We start from the raw sequence: 20,430 nt of genomic DNA on the forward strand, positions 1-20,430 counted from the left end.
GGGCTAAATTCCTAGTCTATCTTCCCTGGAGTCCCGCTCCTTCTCTTGCCTTATTGAGGTTTTAACAAGATGTTTTCAGGCTGGCTCAGATGAAATAAAAGCTGCCCAAGCCTCTGTTTTTGTCTCCAAACCCACCTGGGATCCATCAGGCCCCATCATCTGTTAACCTCTGTTTTTATCACGGCTCTGCACGTTCTGCTCCTGCTCAGTGTTGGACATCAAAGCAGGACAAGGCTGCGTGGAGCAGCTCCTGCTGCCTGGGGAGGAATCACAGCCAACACTGTGCCTTTGCACCGTGCTCTGATACCTGCCAGGGCCCTGGGACACTCCCTGGGCATGATCCAGGGCCCTGGCTGTTCATCCCAGCCTTTTGAGGTTTGCTGCTCTCTCATAAAACATGCTCTCCACACACCAAAGCTGACATTCCCTCCGATGGAATTCATGTCAGGAGCTGTAGTCCCGGCAATTTGCAGTGAGCAGCCTTCAAAGTTGCCTGGTAAATTTTATTAATAAGGCAGCTATGTCTCTTCCACTTATTTTGAACAGAAAACAAGGTTTTCATAAATAAACCGAGGATGCTGGAACTCTCTGTGTGTTTTTTTCCAATCTTCCCTAGGAGGAGCTGGCGGCGCTGAGAAGGAAGCTGGAAAAATCCGAGCAGGCGTGCAGCGAGCTCAGACAGAATACAGAGAGTCTGGAGAGCAAGGTACGGCCCCAGATCCTCTGGTACATACCCCAAAACATCTGATACAGACCCCAAAACCTCTGCCACAGCCCTGTTTGGCCAGGTTGGGAAAGGAGCAGATGGGGATGAACAGGAGCAGGAGGAGCCATGGGCAGGGGCAGCTGCCAGGGATGGTCCTTTGGACAGGACTCTGGACAGGCTGCAGTGTCCAGCTGCAGAATTCCAGGCTGGCATCACTCCAGGCTGCCCAGAGAAGGTGTGGCTGCCCCTGGATCACTGAAAGTATCCAAGGCCAGGTTGGATGGGGCTCAGAGAAACCTGGCCTAATGGAAGGTGTCCCTGCCCATGGCAGGTGGTGGAACTGGGTGAGCTTTAGGGTCCTTTCTAACTCAAACCATTCTGGGATTCCATGTTCCCAGCTGGCTGCTGGTCCTCTGTGGGTTCTGCTCTCAGATGTGCAGTTCCTTGTGATTATGCCTGGGATTTTGCCAAGCATCACGAGGAGAAGGAGCTCCCAAGGTTTCTATAAATAATACCCTGGGTTTTCCCAGCTCCCTTGGCTGCAGCAGGGCTGAGCTGGGTCTAGGCTGCAGCTCTGCCTAATGGAGCCAACAGCCCCCAAGCCAGGACCCTCCTCTTCACTGGGAAGGGGGTAAAGATGTTTTATTTAAGCTCTTTGGGAATGCTGAGCAGGGCAACTGCCTCAGGGCAGACCTAGGAAAACACCATTTCTCTCTAGGGAGAGAAACCCTCTGAGATTTGCTCGCTGGGTTAAACTTGTGTGACTCCCTAGGGAGATGGTGCCTGCACAATGCGAGGTGCCTTAAAATGCTGTCAGACACAGGAAAGGAGCGTTGGAATGCTGTGTTTTCCTGTGGCCCCCTCTGCAGCCCCTCGCTGGACTGGCTGAGCAGGAAGGACCACGGGCCCGTCTGCTCTGTGGAAAATGAAATCGATTTTCTGGATTAATAGTTCTCCCCTTCTGCTCCTGGTTTCAAAGGAGATTTAATGTAATCAAGTAGGACAATGGAGAGCTGTGATGAGCCCTGCCTGCAGTGCAGTGCGAGCAGCATGGCACAGGCAGGAGCCTGGTGACACCGGTGACACTGCTCAGTGCTGCTGGGCACTCCTAGACCAGGCAGAGCTGTCAGGACTCTGTACGGATGTGGGATGGCAGAACCCCTCCCAGCCATGCCCAGACTGACCCCCTGCTCCCCCAGATCATCGACCTGACCACGGAGCTGTCGGACGAGCGGTACAAGGGCGATGTCACCTGCCAGGCCCTGGATGGGGAGCGGGCGGAGCGGCTGCGGGGCACCCGCGAGCTGCAGGAGCTGCAGGTACCAGAGCCCCTGTGCCGTGACAGTGGCAGTGCCATCCCCCTGACACAGCCCTCCTGAGTGCCCCAGAGCCGGGTAGAGCTGCTCCCTTCCTCCCTCCCCCAGAGCAAACACGACCAAGTGCAGAAGAAACTGGAGTCGGTGGAGAAGCAGCTGGAGGAGGCGCAGCAGCTGGTGCAGCTGCGTGAGATGAAGATCAGCGGCTCTGGAGGAGGTAGGGATGTCCCTCCGGAGGCAGTGCATGCTCTGGGCATCCAGCCTGACCTGTGGGGCCACAGAGAAGCGGGCAGAGGTTTGTCCCCTCCGTGTCAGTGCCACTCTCCAGCCCCTGGCCACTCCGGAGTGTTCTGTCACCCCACATTGCTCATGCAGTGGGAGCTGGCAGTGACAGCTCGGTCACACAGCTCTGGCTCCAGCATGGGGCTGGTGGTGCTGTGCCCCAGGGTGTTGCTGGCACTGCCTGGCAGCCCTGGCACCTCAGGGTGTGCCTGAAGCACGTGGAGTGAAGAGCAGGCTGCTGAGGCACGGATGGGATGGGATGGGATAGGCACAGATGCTGTGCCTGAACCTGGGTACGTGTTTATGAGAGTGGGGCAGCCCTGGGCACACAAAGCAGAGGCCTGCCCCATAAATTCCGTGCTGGTGTGGGTGCTTTGTGCATCCCCAGCAGGGCCACGGGGCTGCAGCACCCACCCTGCAGCCCTGGGTGTCTCTCGTTGGCAGAGGACGAGTGGCAGGTGAGGTTTGACTGTGCCCAGACCGAGATTGTTTTCCTGCGGAAGCGCCTGGCACAGCTGGAGGAGCGGCTGGAGGCAGAGCTGGGCACCAGGACAGGGCTCGAGCAAAAGGCAAGTGCTGCCAGCCCAGGAGGGGACAGGGACACCCAAAGGAGCAGTGCTTTTCCGGGGTTATTCCTCTCCCTGCTCCCAGCAGCTTTGCAGGGCTGAGGCTCAGCATTGCATCTGCTTCTTGTTGCTGCTCGCACTGACCAGGGAAAAGCGGATATTTTCTACTGGTTTGAGCTTCAAAAATCACTTTCGTGTAGCAAAATTCCACCTTGCTCAAGTGTGAGCGTGGGCAGAGGGTGAGGAGCTGTGAGCACTGGTGGGTCTTGCGACTGCTCTGGCTTTAGGAGCTGTACAGGGCTGTGCTCTCCCCATCTGTCACACAAAGAGCTGCTGGTGGAAAGCTTTGCCCTGAGGAGGGAAAAAGCCAGCGTGCTCCCCTGAGCAGTGCCGGGGAGCCAGGTCAGTTCCCATAAGGATAAAACAAAGAAATAAAGATTTCTCATGGTACATTAAATAGTAATAAGAAAGAAGCCGAGTCTTAGGAGCTTGAGTAAAGCGAAGCAGCCCATTTGCTCTCAGTTAGTTCGGAATTACAGGCTTCATTAATGCAAGATTTTGCTTATTTAAAGTCATTCCTTAACGACTCCATTCCCTGGCGTGGGAGATCTCTGCGTGTCTGTCCCAAACACAACGTGAATCCTTGGGGATTCCAGTCCAGACGCTGCTTTTAGCAGAGAAATGGGATCAGGCATGGCCCCGGGGCAGCTCTGCTGACTCAGCAGGAGGGGCTGGGGATGCTGCAGGCACTGGAGGGGTCACAGCACCTCGGGCTGTCCCGGTTTAGTGAAAAATCTTCTGGGTGAACCAGCCGAGGGGAATAAAGTGAGGCTGAGTCCTGGTGGGGATTTTATCCAGGGGGTGTGTGCTGTGGGGTCAGTGGGATCCCTCCTCTGTGGGGTGTGTGGGGTCCATGTGCCCTTCCTTTGTGGGGTGTGTGTGCTGTGGGGTCCTTCCTCTGTGAATTGAGTGTGCCATGGAGTCTATGGGGTCCCTTCCATGTGGGGTCCATGGGTCCCACCTTTGTGGAATGTGTGGGTTCCATGCGCCCCTCCTCTGTGGGGTCCATGGGTCCATGTGCCCCTCATTTGTGGGATGCCTGTGCCATGGTGTCTGTGGGGTCTATGGGGTCCCTCCTCTGTGGGGTCCATGGGTCCTTGTGCCCCTCCTTTGTGGTGTGTACATGCCATGGTGTCTGTGGGGTCTATGGGGTCCCTCCTCTGTGGGGTCCATGGGTCCTTGTGCCCCTCCTTTGTGGTGTGTACATGCCATGGTGTCTGTGGGGTCTATAGGATCCCTCCTCCATGGCACACATGTACTGCCGAGTCCATGGGGCGCACGTGTCCATCCTCTGCGGGGTCCCTGGGGTCCATCCACGTGTCCCTGCCCGGGGTCCCTGTCCCACAGTCCCCGTGTCCCCTCCCACAGCTGGCTGAGGCTCAGGCTGCGTGCCAGGCGGCGAGGGACGGGGCACAGCGGCTGCGGAGGCGGTGCCAGCGCCTGGCCTGTGAGCTGGAGGATGCCCGGGTGCTGGCTGAGAACCAGCAGAGCCGCAGCCACGAGCTGGAGAAGAGGCAGAAGAAGTAAGGAAGGCTTGGGGGGCGAGCATAGGGAGGGCTGGGAGTACTGGAGCAGGAGCCAGGGAATAGGGAGGATTTGGGGTGGGTGAGGAGCTGCTGTGAGGGTGGAGCTGTTTTCATCTGTTTTGGCTGCTGGGAGTTGTTTTCCCATCCCATTCTGTGTGCCTGACACGTGGTCTGATCCCAGACTGGTTTGGGTTGGAAGAGACCTTAAAACTCATCCAGTTCCATCCCTTGCCAATGGAGGAGGAATCTCCTCCTGCCACCATCCCATGCTGCTCCAAGCCCCGTCCAGCCTGACCTTGCTGTGCTCCCCTCCAGGTTTGACCTGCAGTTAGCCCAGGCCCTGGGGCAATCTGCCTTCGAGAAGAGCCTCCGTGAAAAGCTATCCCAGGAGAACACGAGCATCCGCTGGGAGATGGGCAAACTCCAGCAGAGCCTGGAGGTGAGGGGAGACCCCGCTTTGCTGTGCTGTCCCCAGTTTTGGGAGCAGCTCTGGCAGCAAAGCCATTACCTTTGCAATTAGAGCAGAGGCAATCAGGAAACTTGATTCTAATCTCTCTTAGCACAGTTTGGTGTGTTTAAATAACTTTCTCCTTCCAGAAGGGTTGTTGCTATGTATAAGTGATCCCTGTCCCATGGTTCAGTTAATCAGGGCCACCCCCATTTTCACTGGGGTCACTTGTGCTCTTCCTCACATCCCTACCCCCAATCCCACCTTGGCCAAGGTGCTGATCTGTGCCCCATGGGATGGGGCTGCACCAAACGCCACCATGGTGGCAGGGGCTGGGGTGAACCCCCAGGGCTGCTGCCAGCACCCCCAGGCAGCTGGGGCTGCAGGGAACCCATGGGAGACACCCCAGGGGAATGGAAAGGTGAGGTCAGGATCAAGAGGGAAAGGTGGGGATGGGGCTGTCAGTGTGGGGCAGGGGCTGCCCAACCCCTGCTCCTGCTCCAGGGGATTGGGATGATGCCTTTGCCTTTGCCTGTGGGTTCTGATAGTGGGGTGGGAGTGTCCAGGCTCTGACCCCCGCTCTGCCCAGCACAAGGAGGCCGAGGTGGCCAGGCTGGAGCAGCAGGTGGCCGTGCTGGCCGGCCGAGTGCAGGAGCTCAGCACCCCCGGGGCCACGGACACGGTGCCTGTGCTCAAGAAGAAGCTCTGGGACCTGGAGGGCAGCGCTGCTGAGCAGAAGAAGGAGCTGGAGCGACAAACTGCTGCTGTTGATCACCTGGAGCAGGTACTGGGGGGCTCGGGGGACCGAGGGTATCTGTCCCGACCGGGCACATGGAGCCCAGGCCAACACCATCCTCATCCCCCTGGGGCTGTGCATCATCCCTGGGTGTTTCAGGTCCACGAGAGGCTGGAGCTGGAGATCGAGCGGATGAAGCAGATCCATCAGAAGGAGCTGGAGGACAAGGACGAGGAGCTGGAGGACATGCAGAAGTCCTGCCAGAAGAGGGTAGGTCCTTGCTGGGTGGGTTTGATGCTGGGTGCTCCCCAAAGCTCCCCAGGAGCCCTTCCAGGGGTCCATGTTCCCAGAGAAGTGCCCCAGGGTCAGCCTCGGTCACAGCCTGGGGGTGCAGATCAGGCTTTGGGACAGGGCTGAGCCCCTGCCACGCTGGAGGGGCTGTTGGGGACAGTGTGTGAGAGCCACACCTGGTGCAGCACATGGACCTGCTGCTCCCAGTAGCACCAGAGTCACACCAAGGGCACCAACTCCAGGGCTTTGTGTTTGGGGATGATTTGTAAGAAATACCCTTTCTTCAAAGCCGTGAGGTTGGTGGGTGCAAACACGAATTCCAGAGCTGCAGGGGCACCCTTTGGGCATGTCTGGGTGTGCCTCAAACAGCCCATCCTGTCCCCAGTGTCCTGCAGCTTCCTGGAGTGCTTCCTCTCTTCTGGACTGGCACTGCCAGGGGTAGGAGGTGCTCCAGGGGACATGACCCATTCCTGGTCCCCAAAGAGCTCGGTGCACTCCCTCTCCTGGGGAATTCCAAATCCCCAGGGTTTCACTGTGGCACTGAGCGGGGCTGGGTTCCTCCCACACAGCTCCGGCAGCTGGAGATGCAGCTGGAGCAGGAGCACGAGCAGAAGCAGATGGTGCTGCACGAGAAGCAGGACCTGGAAGGGCTCATTGGCACCTTGTGTGAGCAGGTAAGGGGACAGTGCCCTCCCAGGGGCTGCTTCGTGGGCCATGCCCTGCCCTAAAAACAGGAGTGGGGATAAACAAGTGCAGCCAGAGCAGCAGCCTGGTGTTGGTGCAGCTGCTCGTGGTGTTCTGTCCCTCATCTCTCCCAGATGCCACCCAGCCACAGCAGGCACTGGGATCTGGAGGGTTTGGGACTGCAGGGATCACACATGGCCCCACTAAGGACCCGCAGAGGGGAACTGTTCTCTTTTGTACAGGAGAATTATCCAAGCAGGGGGAGGCATCTGCTTTTTGCTGGTGTTTCAGGAGAGTCGAACTAGCCAGGTCTAGCACTGGAGTGCATCCAACTGCCTAGAAAAGCAGTTTATCCAATTCTGCTCATTGCAGAGGAATTATATCCCAAGCACATTTGGTGAACAAATCCTCTTTCCCTCTCTGATGAGTCTGTGGCTGCAACTGAACAAAAGCACACCCAGTTCTGCTCCTGTTCAGTCAGCAGGTGAGGGGCTGGACTCAGCCTCCTTGGGCAGCATTTATCAGCTTGGGCATCCCTTGGCATCACCCAGAGGCCATCCCAGAGCTCTGGTGACTTTGTCCACGGCTGAGGATGGCACCAGCTCAGTGTCACTGTGGTGGTGCTGCACCCCAGGACTCCCCAGAGCTCAGCCCAGGGGATCTGTCCTTATTCCTTGTCCCCGTGCCACTCACCCTGGCACAGAAACCCAGCCCTGTGTCCTCTGGCTGCTGGCACAAGCTGGATTTCACCATTTCACCAGCCCTGGCAGTGCTGTGTGTTCATTAAATGGGATGAATCTGGGATCTCTGCAGCACCAGAGTGGGGGGCATATTTCAAGTAGACACAAAATGGTCTCATGAAGCTTATCCAACACATACCTCCTGCTCCTGGCTTAGAAAATATTTTGGGAGTTGTCACAATAAATTGTGCTGTATGAAAGCAGGGGATTATTACAACAGTCCAACACGTCCTGCTGGTTTGGTGGAAGGGAGCTGAGATGGATGAGGAGGCAGCAGGAGCTGGGAAAGGCCCCTTCTGCCTCCAGGACAGTCCCCAGGTGTTGCCCTGGCAGCCCCCAGCCCTCCAAGGGCAGTCCTGGTGTAAGAGAAAGAGAGATGAGGCCATGCAGCTGAGATTGCTGTGAGACACAACCACAGTTTGGCAGCAGCTATTAAATCAAATCCTGGCTTTGTCACTTAAAAATCTTGGGCTGCAGTGGTGGGAAGGGGCAGCTGGTTCCACCACGGCACCAAATGTATCCCCAGTGGTTGTGGATAGACCCTGATGGACAGGAAAATGATGTGAGCAGTGTCCAGGACGCAGCTGGAGGGATGGCAGGAGAACAGCAGTGGTGGTGCTGCAAACACCCTCTGGTTTGCAGAGGACAGTTCATTAAAATTGGGAAGAAAACAGCCAACCCAGAAAACTAATTAAGGAAATGGAGATGCCAATGATTTCTAGTTCCAGCAAATTCCAGCCAGCTCCAAACCAGGCTACAAGGTCAGATCCACACAGTTGATTTTAGCCAGTGAACAGAAAATAGGAAAAGGAGGGGGTTCGAAAACAGAGCTGTGGAAAGCACCCCAAATGGAATATGTTCTTCAGTTATGTTGAAATCAAGCACTGAAACCATGTCCCTGTTTATTTGGTGGTTTTCTAATTCTTTTATCCCTGTAACCATGGTTGCTCTCTCCCTCTCTCTGGATGGGGAACATAGAGGGTGGGTTTCTAAGGTGCTTCTCACATCTGTGTGTCCCTCTGGCCACAGGGGTGATCACTGGGGAGGATGTGACTGATGGAGACCAGGGATGGGCAAATATTTTCAGAGCTCTTTGGTGGGGAAAAATATGGAATACCCTGGAGGTGCTCGAGGAATAACCGGCTGTGGCACTCGGTGCTCTGGTGTGGTTAAAATATCCCTAAAAAATTATTCCTAAATGGTGTGGGGAACACCTTGGGGTGGGGTGGAAGGGCCTGATGGAGTTTTTAGGGGGCAGCATGGCTCAGACACCGCCTGTCCCCTGCTCAGATCGGCCACCGAGACTTCGACGTGGAGAAGCGGCTGCGGCGGGACCTGCGCAGGACCCGAGCCCTCCTGGCCGATGTTCAGCTGCTGCTGGCGGCCCCAGCGGAGCCCGGGGGCAGCGCCCAGGAGCTGGAGCAGCTGCGCAAACAGGTAGGGAGGGATGTGCGGGGGATGCAGGAACATCCCCGGCTGCCCCGCGCTGACTGCCGGGCGCCCAGAGTCTCCTCGTAAGGGGCACTTCCCTGTAATTAAGCCAATGCTGGTGAAGTGTTTTTTTCCTTTTTTTTTTCTTTGTTAATTACCTTCTGTTTGGTGCGTTTCTGTGTGTCCCCTACGGCCGGGCTGGGGCGGCGTTGCCATAGGGATGCTGGAAGCGGCAGAGGGATCGGGTGGGATTGGCGGTGGCACACAGCCCCGGGCTCAGCGGGGTTGGGTGACCTGGGCAGAGGCTCCAGCTCTGTGCCAGCTTGTGCCACCACACTGGGGACAAGCCCAGGGTGAGTTCTTAGTCCTGTGGGATGCCCTGCCACGGGACAGAGGCACCACGGGGCTGTCCATCCCCTTGTGGGCTGTGTATTCCAAAGTGCCAAGCCGGGGCTCAGCTGAAGATGCTGGCCCTCTGAAACCACTCAGGAATTAATCTGTTCTGCACATTTCCCCTGGAAACAAACGAATCTGGAGGCACGAGCAATTCCAGCAACATCCAAATGTAATTGGGAGGTTCGTTGTGCATAAATAACAGCTGTGAGCTGCAGCTGTTCCCACCTGTGCTGAGGGAGAAGGGGAAGGTGAGTTGGGTCTGGTGGAGTGTCCTGTGCCCGTTCCTATGTCCGTGCCCTTGTCTGTGTCCATTACCTGGATGTCCAGGGCAGGGGACATGGGAATGGCCATTTTTTGCCCTCATGTGTTGTTAAATGTTATTGACCCATTGCTGCACTTCATTAATCCCTCAGCGTTTCCCAAATCCTGCTTTGGGGCTGGAGAGGTGGCACTGCCCCTGTTTTTTTCCCAGTCTCTGGTGGGAGGGAAATGTGGCAGGGCCCTGTCCCCAGGTCCCTTCCATGTGCTGATCTGAGGGACTTACATGAATGCTGAGGTGCTTCCTCTGCCCCTCTCATAGTGTCCAGCCCCATCTCTCTGGGGAATAATGCCCACCTCACTTGGGGAACAGAGCTGGGGAAGCAAATCTTTACTCTAGAGAGTAAAGTCACAGGGAGAGCAACTGAGAGATCTAGGGGGGCTCAGCCTGGAGAAAAGGAGAGACCTTGTGGTTCTGCACAACTCCCTGACAGGAGGGGACAGCCGGGGGGGACAGGCTCTGCTCCCAGGGAACAGGGACAGGAGGAGAGGAAACTGCATCAAACTGTGCCAGGGGAGGGTCAGGTTGGACACCAGGAGGAATTTCCTCATGGAAAGTTTGATCAGGGACTGGAAGGGGCAGCCCAGGGAGGTTTGGAGTCCCCATCCCTGGAGGTGTCCAAGGAAGGACTGGACATGGCACTCAGTGCTCTGGGCTAGTGACAAGGTGGGGATGGGGCACTGGTTGAATTTGATGACCTTGGAAGTCTTTCCCAGCCTTAATGACTTTGGGATTCTGGGATTCTTGCTCCCTGCACACCCCAGTCCCCACAGCAAGGCAGGAGGTCTCTCTTTCCCTGTGATTCCATTCAGTCCATCCCTGGCTCCCTCACTCCACGGCCTGTCCTTGGCTCCCTTGTGTTTGGAGACGAGCAAACAGCCTGGATTTGGGGAATGTGGAGTTTTTGCTGAGCCACCAATACCGAGACTCTGCATGTGTTTAAAATGCCACATGATTATTCTGTCCTTTAAGCTGAAACAATTTCTAATGGCATTCATGACGATTTTCTCAAAAGCCAATGCATCCTACAGCCAGCCCACGGACCTGCAAGAGAAGAAAAACTTTGCTAAAATGCTACATTTCCGTTAATCAAAATCCATATGGCTGGAAGTGCAGCATTGTTTCTTAATAAGGCTGAGGCATCCATTTTATGCAGGTATTTAACAGATGGTGCTCACAGCAAACTAATGTTCTTCCACAGTTCATACATTATGCATTTTTGGGGGGAATTTCAATTTATTCTTCCCAAGTGGGAAAATTCCATTACACAAAGTGAATTGGAAACTGATGTTTAATGAAGGGTCCTGGAGATGCTTTTTTGTCTGAGTGAACTATCAGGAGTTTGGTGGGAATTGTGGCAGGGAAGAGGCCAGTCCAAGGGCTGACTCTGGATGCAGCTGTTTCTGGAGCAGCTGGACAGGTGGGAAAGTCCTTGGCCATAAAACCATGAGTTGATCTGAGTGGCATCTTCAACTCATCCCAGCAAAGCTCAGAGATTTTTTTTTCAGCTGATGGAAGAAAGTGATTCCTTTTCTAGTGGAAGGTGTCAATCTCAATCTCAAGCAGTGGAGGGAAGCAAGACAAGGATAGCTCCAGTTCTGGTATTCCATGATTCCCCCCACCTTTTTTTAATTTTTTTTTTTCTGTTGAGGGAGAGAGATAAAAAAGAAAGTAAACCCTGACAAAACAGCCTAAAATTCTCAAAGTCTCGCCATGGTGTGCAGCTTTTCCCGCTGCTCCCAGGAACTCCATAGGGAAACCAGGGCCAGGCACAGGAAATGAGCAGCGAGTGGAGGGGTTTGGTTTTCTTTTTGGTAGAGAAAAGAAAGAAACCCCAAGGAGCAGGGGAAGGAACTGGATGTTCAGGTACAGCCTACAACAACTCCTCCTCCCAGGCAAGGGGGGAGTTTTGGGGATGACGCTGCAGCTTCCAGATGTTTGCAGCCCATTGAAGATCCTTGTGATCTTAATGGCTGAGCTGTAAAACCCGAGTGTGAATTAGCGTTTATAAACGGGATCTTCCACGTGGATTTGCAAATGCAATTTACGCCACGTGAAAAGCCCATTTGCAAACCCCGAATCATGAATTGCTCTAATCAGGAACTACATGGAATTCACATAATTTTGCAAATTAATGATCCCAGCTCTACCTCACCGAGGAAGAGGTAGGATGTGCCATGGAGGCACTGGGTGCTGGACTCACCAGGACAGTCACTGGTGTTGGGATCTGTGCTGGGAGGTGCCAAGGAAGATTTGTTTGCCCTGTAAACCAGGAGCAGACAAGCTGGGGAGCAGCACGGGTTTAAAAGGTGGAGATTCTGTGTTCTTTAGCAGGGAAATGCACTCTGTAGAAGTGGAAATAAACGTGGCTGTGTGGCACGGGGACAGCACCATCAGCTTGTGGTTTCTGCTCCTTTAATGATGATTTTTCCCTGCAACTTTTCCCAGCTGGAAGAGAGTGAAGCAAAGTGTGCAGAGGCCCAGCGATCCCAGCAGACAGCAGCCCTGGAGCTGGAGAACCTGCACACAGAGCTGGAGAGCCTCAGCAGAAGCAAAACCCTGGTGGGTTCCTGCAGAAGTGGCCAGGGCAGGTGGGAGGGCACAGTCCCACCTCGGGGGGTTTGGCAGCAATCAGCAGCTGCTTTGCTAAATCAGCCACTACCAGAGTGTTTAATTAATCACCTCAGTGTTAATTACACCACAGAGGATATTTACAAAATGTCCCAGCATATTTACTAAGTCTCCAAGGATATTCACTAAATCACCTGGACTGCTTGGAAACGACAGCCCCCGGGGTGGTTTAATGGGTGGACAAAATTCCTGCCAGGGAGCATCATCCCATGGTCCTGCTCTGCCTCTCTGGTGGGCTGGAGGCTGTTGGCAGCACATCCCAGAGGGGATTTGGGGGTTCCCTGTGGGATCCATCAACCAGTGATCCTCCTGCAGGTGGATGAGCAGCTGTTCCAGCTGCAGCATGAGAGAGATGACCTGCTGAAACGCGTCGATGAGGACCAGGAAGACCTGAACGAGCTCATGGAAAAGCACAAGGCTCTGATTGCCCAGGTAGGAGCTGGGGCAGCATGTCCAACCCTGGGAGGGCTCTCAGCAAGGCCTGCAGGCTGGCACAGAGCAGGTGGTGGCAGGTAATGCACAGGAGGGTGGGGATGCTGTGATGAGGAAGGGAAGGCTCAAGGCACCAGCTCCTCTCACCTGCAGTTTTGACTCTTCTTTCAGGAGATGTTTTGCTCTTTGTTCCAACACTTGGGGAATCCTACAGCTGCCCCTCTGGGTCATTTTTATTCTTCCTTTCACCATTTTCTCATGCAGAGGTGAAAAAGTGTTGCCAGACAGCCCTGGGGCTTTCAGTGCCATATCCAAACTCTGTCAGGGTCTCCCAAAGGATTGTTCTGGGAGCTGAGGGACCCCAAAGCTCCCATGGGAGAGGAGCAGGCTGGCCAGGCTGACAATTCACAGTCTGATGCCCCTTGCAGAGGTGATAGAGATCCAGGAGCCTGGGTCTGGAAGGGTCCTGAGGGCAGAGGTGACAATCTAGTTTCTGTCCTGATGCACAAATACTTGTTTCAAAAATTAGGGAATCTGCAGTGGGAATTGGGAGAATTAAGCTCCATCAGAGCAGTCCAGGAGCAGCTCACTGTCCCAGTGGCAGGAGGTGCAGGCAGGAGCCAGCCCTCTGCTCCAATCCCTTGGTTCTGATCCTGCTGCTCCCACTCCAAATTTTCTGTTTCTGCAGTCGGCCACAGACATCGCTCAGATCCGGGAGCTGCAGACACAGGTGGAGGATGTGAAGAAAGAAAAGCAGAGCCTGCAGGAGAAGGTAATTCCTGCAGGAGAATGTAATTCCTGCCCAGCCTGTGGCACCCTGCTGAGGAGTGAGACCTCTTTAGGCTGGAGAAATCTTTTCCTGGCAGAGCTCTTGGGATTCACAGCCTGGCTTCTCCCTCCTCCCCTGCTGAACTGCCAGTGGCTGGGATGGGCTGACCCCGGGGCTACCCTGGGGTGGTCACCAGCAGGGGCTGCACCCCCTCGCCTCTGTGGCTGTGCCAACCCTCCTGGAGTGATGGATTTAATTTTAAACACATGAGTAATCCCATTAAGTTAAGTGCTTTATTGGAGCGTGGCTAAGCTGCCCAGGAATCAGAAGCGGGACTCGCTCCCTCCGAGGCGGAGCGGGTGGTGCTTTGGAGATAGGCTGGATAAAAGGAGACAAATTCCCGTAGTTCTAGGTCAAATTCAAAATCTGAACCTGAGCTGTACCAGGATCACTAAAAGGGCAGTTTCCTTTGGAGGTCTTGGTGTAAGAGCTCCGGAAACAGCTTGGTCCAGGCAGCTTTCCACAAAGACTCTGAATTTTTACACCTGCTGTCCTCAAAGAATCTGTGAGAAGAGAAAAGCAAAGGAGCCCCAGACACGTGTCCCTGGCCAGCAGGCTCTCCATTCAGAGCCACACATTGGTGTCAGGCCTGTGCTGTGTGGCTTTGAGAGCAGGGAATTCTTTGGGAAGTGAGGGCAATGCCTTGGGGGCTAGGAGAGACCCCCAGTTCACATAAGGGACTGGGGAGGGGTCCAGCAGAGGGGTTCAGCAGAGGGGCTGGGGGATGCTGACACAGCCCCTGCTCTCCCAGCTGCAGGCAGCTCAGGCCAGGGCAGCACAGCTGGAGCAGTGCCCGGCCGAGCGCTCCATCGTCAGCCGGCAGGAAGCGCGGATCCGGGACCTGGAGAGCCAGCTGGACTTCCAGGCTGTGCAGATGAAACGCTTCGAGGTACCCCCTCCTCACCTGTGCCCGTGCCAGCACCTCACCTGTGGGGAAAGCAGCACCTGGGAAGGGCTGGGAGGGCAGCACAGATGGTTCGTGGCGCTGCTGTATTCTCTGTGTGGGGGTTTCTGCCAGGCTGGGTGCTCACACAGAGAATTCCAACACCTTCCCAACTTCACCAGGTGCTGGTGCTGCGCCTGCGAGACAGCATCATCCAGATGGGAGAGGAGCTGGAGAAGGCAGCCGAGTCAGAGGCACGGGAGAGGGAGAACACCAGGTACTACCAGAGGAGGATGGAGGAGATGAAGGCTGACATGGACGAGCTGGTGCAGAGGGAGCTGGAGTCCAGCCGCCGGCGCATGGAGCTGGTGAGGGGATGCTCCTCACGGGTTTGGGTGGTCCCATGGCCATGGGGAGGTTTGCTGGAGCTGACCCCTCATAACCCCTGAGGGCCCCAGAAAACTAATTTTCTGTGTGGTCCTTTGTGTGCTCTGGGTCTGGGGATGGAGCTGTTCCCTGTGCAGGGAGTCCCTGGGTGTCCCAGGCTGCTCCTCTGGGAGGGGCAGGGAATTGCTTTTCATCTCTCTGCAGCCCCAAACCATTGAACCAAAGCTGTCCTTGAGGACCCTCATGTTCCCTTTGTCCTGGATAGTCACTCTGCTCCATGTTGGTTTTTTTGTTTTTGTGGGAAGGAGGTGGCTTTGCCTTCCCCGCTCACAGAAATGCAGTTCACGTGTGGATGTGGCACTTGGGGACATGGTTTAGTGCTGACTTGGCAGTGCTGGGCTAACAGCTGGGCTGGATGATCTTGGAGGTATTTCCATCCTAGATGAATCTACGATTCCACGTTGCTCAGGTGATTCCTGCAGCTCCTCGTGCTGGTTCTCCTCATGTCAGGCAGAACCACAGTGGGTGGGAAATGCCCTGGCCCTGCAGCAGCCCCTGAGTGCTGAGTGCTGGTCACAGGGCTGGGTGTGCCAGGCTCAGCCCAAGCACCAGATCCTCCTGGAGCTCCTGGCTTTGCCAAAGCACCCCCGTGGCTGCAGCTCAGACAGTTCCAACCAGCAGCTAAACCTGCTCTGAGCAAGCAGAGCCCCAGCTGGGTTTGGAGAGCAGCAAAAATAGATTCACCTTCACTTTCCAGCCCTTTCCCAGGGTCTCTTTTCATGTTCTTTCTTCCACTAATCCAAGGAAAAGCCTCGCTCCCGAGCAGTAATTGAAAGATATTGCAGTTCTGCTGGCAGCAGGGCCGAATTAGGAGCAGTTATTTTATCAATAATCTTTTAGTTAGCAATCAAGGAGATTTCAGGATTCATTCTGCCCCGAGGCTGCTAGCATTCCCGAGGGGAATGGTGTGAATGATTCCCAATCCTCTGCCTGCACCAGGGTCGGGCTTTGTCCTTGCCCAGTCAGGCTGAGCCCCGTGTGCTCTGGCTGCCAGAGCAGCCTCCCCTGGGCACGGAATGAGGTCGGATCTCTCAGCCTCTGAAGCTCTGCAGAGCCATGAGATGGTGAAGTGAGAGGCTCTGCTGAAGTGCCATGGGCATCCTGGGCTCCCTGATCCTACTGCTTTCCCTGTGGGCCTGGGGGAGCTGTGGTTGCTGTGGTTTGGGTGTTTGTTGCTTTGGTTTTGGGTGTTTGTTGCTGTGGTTTTGGGTGTTTGTTGCTGTGATTTTGGGTGCTTGTTGCAGCTCTGCTGGAAGGGCAGTGTTTGGAACGTGGATGCTCTGGCTGTCGGGATAGGAGTGGGTCCTTTCCGCTGTATTTTTGGAGTTGTGCCTATATTTTTAGAAGCTTTTTGAATATTTCATATGGAGACGTGAGTGACGGGTGAAGGAAGGTACAGGAACTTCTTGGCACTCTTGTGCTCTCCTAAATAAAGTGTGCTAAGAGGTCGGGAAGCGATTTTAGAGGCAGCTCCCTCAAATAAGACACAAGCCCCCATAAACAGCTGAACTTGTAAGGCACAACTGAGGGGTCTGGGTTTATCCAGACCCTCAGATATTTGGGGTTATCTGGCATCTGCAGGAGAAAGGATGGGCTCCCCCAGACTCACCTCCCCATCCCAGCTTTTCCATTGCTCCATGGGAACTGGCTCCATGTGCACAGCCAGGGGCTGCTGTGACATTCCTGGGAGCAGAGGCATCCCCCGGGCTGTGTGTCCTCTTAAGAGCACTTCAATAAAACATGGGGCAGAGCTGTGATCGAGGAGCCTGGCCCAGCTTGTCGGGAGCCTGGTGGGGAGCATCAATAGTTAATGGAAACCCACTTATGGCTCTGCTCCTGCTAAATCCCCCATCAATTATAAATCCAGCGTGAATTATTCACTTGACATTACTAAAGTCGTGCTCTGCTCCTAACCATTCTTTAAAAAAAAAAATTATTTAAATACATGGTGATGAGGTTGTGGATTTACCACACACTGTCGAGGTTTAAAGGGGGAGTGTTGAAGGGACAAATTCCTGGCAGGGGCTGAGTTAGAAATCCTGTCTTGTTTCAGAGCTGTTGCCTGTATATGTATATATATATATATTGCATATATATACAATGTACAAAATAGAAGGTATTTTGTTCTCACGTCTCATATTTATCAGTGGTGGATGCACTGGAAAATCTCACATCACCATCCCCAGCCAGGCTTAGGGCATCTATTCCATCCCTCCTCCTTTTCCCACCCAGTTTAGGGCAGCCTTGTGCCATTCAGCAGGGAATATCCAGTGAGGAGCAGGGATGAGAGCTGCCTGCCAGGCAGATGGCTCTGCCTCATGAATTTTGTAAGAAGGATGGGTTTTGAACACTTTCCAAGCATGTTTGGTAATGATGGGGGTAGAACTTGGCCCTGCTGGACTCTCTTTGCTCTGGCTGCACATCCTGGGTTTCCTCCCTGGAGCTGGAGCTCCTCTTCCAATAAAATCTGGATCCCAGCCTGCAGCAGATCCTCATTTCTCAGCTGCTGTGCTGACACCCAGAGCTTGCCAGGCCAGCCCCAGCCCCCTGGTGTCCTCAGACCACGCAGACACCGAGTCCTGGTGAGGAGGGAGGGATGGATTTCCAGTTTGGAGTTAATCCTGGGGATCTTAAACCCAAGCCCTGCTCTCTGTTTTCATCGTGTGTGCATTAACACTCATGCTTGTCCCCTACATGTGTTCCCTGGTGAGGCTGCAGTGCAGGGAAGGAGGGAACAGGGGCTGGGAAGGAGGGAACAGGGGCTGGGAAGGATGGAACAGAATCTGGGAAGGAGGGAACAGGGGCTGGGAAGGATGGAGAAGGGCTGGGAAGGATGGAGAAGGGCTGGGAGCAGGCAAGGAGCAGGGATTTGGGATTTCCCTCCTGAGGCTGCTCTTAGAGAAGGATGGTGCTGGCTGAGCTGCGTGCACAGCTCGGATTTCATGGGAGAATTCAAACATCTGGGTGAAATCTGAAGCTCTGGGATGAAAGCTCTGGAATGGGGTCCAGCCATGGGCAGGAACCCCTCAGGTCTCTTCTCCTGGAGAGCCAGAAGCCTTCTGGATGGAATTCCGAGGGACAAACAGAGGCTGATCCAGCTGGATGAAGCCCTGGGTGGCCAAGGCACAACCCAGGACTTGCCGGGTCCCCTCCTGCCCCTCTGCACCCAGCGCAGCTCCACTGCCCCCCCTCCTCCAGCACAGCACGGGGGCTGGCGGGTGCTGTCCAAAAATCAGCTTTCTTTAATGAAGCTGTGAAATTCATCAGCACAACAATTAACTAATTTTACAGAAAACTGAAGTACAGGTGTGAAGATACTCTTCACAAGTTCGGTGGGTTTTTTTAGTTTGTTGTTTCTTTCCTTTTTCTCTCTTTTTTTTTTTTTTTTTTTTTTTTTGTGAGAGCCTCAGTGTAAATAAGCTTTCTTTTTTTCTTTTTCTTTTTTTTTTTTTTCTGGTTCTTTTGATGGCAGATCTTAGTGCCCCTTCCCCAACCCCGATATGGCCACGTTGTGTACAGCCCGAACTCCATGATTAGGGGTTTTTGCTCATTTGTAAACTTTAAAGGCTGGTGGTTTGGTTTTTGTTGTTGTTGTTGGTTTTTTTTTTTTTTTTTTTTTTTTTTTTTTGGGGGGGGGGTGTTTGTTTGGGTTTTTTTTGTGTTTTTTTTGTTTTGTTTCTTTGGTTTTTTTGTGTGTTTCCCCCTCCCTTTTTTTTTGTTTGTTCGGTTTTTTTGGTTTTTTTTTTTGTTTGTTTTTCGGGTTTTTTTTTTGGCGCTTCCAGTGAACTTGAGAATCGAAGTGGGAGCCGTTTGTGCCTCCAGCCGGGAATGCCACGCTCCCAGCAGGGTCCCAGCAAACCCTCTGATGTCTCCGCAGCTCCTGTCCCCATCCCCGCCTGCTCCTGGCTTTTTCCCGCTGCTCTTCCCTTCAAGAGCGAATGTCTTTGAGGAAGTGTAATGACAATTATCATCAAAGGCAGCCGGTCCTTAGAGGTGAGGGTGGGTGATGCAGGAGCCAGGAGCTGTGTATGCGCTAATTAGGGCTGTTGTGATTCTTCTTTGCCATTAAAAGAGTAAATTCCTCAGGAATCCATCAGCGGCGGCTGCTCGCTCACCAATTACACGCTGCTCGCCCCATCTCACTCAAGCCTTCAACTGCGCAAATTTTGTCACTTCAAACTTTGCGAGAACCCCGCGAGTTAACGGCTTAATTAAAAATAATAATGATGGGTGAATTCCGCAGGTGCGCTCGAAGAAAAGTGATCCAAATTGGACTAATTAGATTACACTTCACTTGAGGTGGATGGGAGCGAGCAAAGAGGGTGTCACAGCACAACCACAAACAAAAATACACGGAGGTGACAAGGACATGGTGCTGGCCTGAGAATCCTTTGGAGTCCCACGGATCATTTCACTGCTGGTTTTGTTTATCTCCTTTTAACTTCTCTTCAAATAATTCCAGACTAAATTAGTTCGGAGGGGAAAGAGCCTCGTAAGAAAAAGCAGGTTTAGAAATTCCCTTCCATGAAGGATGTGCAGAATCTCTTCCCTGGTAGCCCCTGGGCAAGGGCAGGAGCCCAGCTGAGAGCAGCTCCCTGTGGGTTTGCTGGGTTCCAGCCATCCCTGAGTGAGCTCCTGTCCCCTTGTCTTGGGGAATCCTTTAATCCAGGCTCCCTGTCAGCAGGAATCAACCTCAGCTTTCTGAAATCATGGTTTCTGGCCCACCTGCAGAGCCAGTCCTTTGCTCTGGGGCAGTCTCTCTTCCAGTGTGAATGGGAGAACCTGGTTTGGAAATGTACTCAGAACCAGGCAGAAGGTATATTTTATTTATTGATGATAAAATATGCATCAGCCAGGGGTTCTGAGGGTCAGGCTGGTCCTGCTGTGCATGTCTGACTGGTTTGATGGAAGCAGCCAGAGATGCTGCTGCCAAGAGGGGTTTAACAGCAGAGGATGCTCCTTTCAGCCCCTCAGCCCGTGGTGCAGTTTGCCCAATAATATGAGTTTTCTTAACTGATAGATTTTCCCCTTTATTTCTCCCCTTTTTCTGCTCAGAGGAAACGAAAAGCCAGCTCTGCCCAGTGTCAGGGTGACAGTTCTCAGCCCAGGGACTGTGTGAAAAGACAAAAGCTTCTTGGATTTACATTTAGATAGAAACAACGTGTGTCAAAGGTGTCCAACAGCTCCCTGGGTGCCAGGAGCCTGGTGCTGGGATGGGCCTTGTCAGTTTGTGTTATGCAGACAGTATTTTCCCATCTGGAATTGAATCATATTGGCAAAATTATTCCTTTCCTTGAGACAATTGTAGGGTATGGAGAAAAGCATGAAGTGTCTCCGTGGATGAGATTTGGGACAGCTGGGATGTGAGGTTGAGCAGTGTCAGCTCTATTTTCTGGCTCACATTCCAATTACCCCTCGGGTGGTCTGTGGGCAGAGGACCCCAGGGTCACCCACATCCCCAGTGTCACCCCAGTGCCCTGCAGGTCCCATTCCCGGGGCCACCAGTGTGGGTGCCACAAAGTGTGGGTGCCCAGGGATGTGCTGGGGGTGGCAGGTGGAGCATCCCCTGGGATGGTCCCTTTCCTCTTGGTGAGGTCAGGGGGGATCCCTCCAGTCAGGGGGGCCCCTCCAACCCCCAGGACATTCTGTTTGCTGCTCCCACAGCCATCCCAGGGGATTTCTGTGTCTGTCTGTGGACAGAGGAAGC

General features: G+C 54.0%; 1 protein-coding gene across 1 annotated transcript in view; it reads left to right on the forward strand.

The window, feature by feature from the left end:
• MYO18B (myosin XVIIIB) overlaps nucleotides 1-20,430 on the forward strand; it is a 53,996-nt gene that overhangs the window by 22,305 nt on the left and 11,261 nt on the right. The window contains exons 27-41 of the mRNA XM_088175872.1: nucleotides 617-706; nucleotides 1,906-2,025; nucleotides 2,131-2,239; nucleotides 2,749-2,873; nucleotides 4,299-4,453; nucleotides 4,772-4,895; nucleotides 5,494-5,688; nucleotides 5,800-5,910; nucleotides 6,501-6,605; nucleotides 8,646-8,792; nucleotides 11,950-12,063; nucleotides 12,448-12,564; nucleotides 13,253-13,336; nucleotides 14,145-14,282; nucleotides 14,459-14,644. Coding sequence (XP_088031998.1) covers nucleotides 617-706; nucleotides 1,906-2,025; nucleotides 2,131-2,239; nucleotides 2,749-2,873; nucleotides 4,299-4,453; nucleotides 4,772-4,895; nucleotides 5,494-5,688; nucleotides 5,800-5,910; nucleotides 6,501-6,605; nucleotides 8,646-8,792; nucleotides 11,950-12,063; nucleotides 12,448-12,564; nucleotides 13,253-13,336; nucleotides 14,145-14,282; nucleotides 14,459-14,644 — 1,920 coding nt within the window. The remainder of the gene's footprint in view (nucleotides 1-616; nucleotides 707-1,905; nucleotides 2,026-2,130; nucleotides 2,240-2,748; nucleotides 2,874-4,298; nucleotides 4,454-4,771; nucleotides 4,896-5,493; nucleotides 5,689-5,799; nucleotides 5,911-6,500; nucleotides 6,606-8,645; nucleotides 8,793-11,949; nucleotides 12,064-12,447; nucleotides 12,565-13,252; nucleotides 13,337-14,144; nucleotides 14,283-14,458; nucleotides 14,645-20,430) is intronic.

Source organism: Sturnus vulgaris, chromosome 19 (assembly GCF_052056855.1).
Source record: "Sturnus vulgaris isolate bStuVul1 chromosome 19, bStuVul1.hap1, whole genome shotgun sequence".
NCBI lineage: Eukaryota > Metazoa > Chordata > Aves > Passeriformes > Sturnidae > Sturnus > Sturnus vulgaris.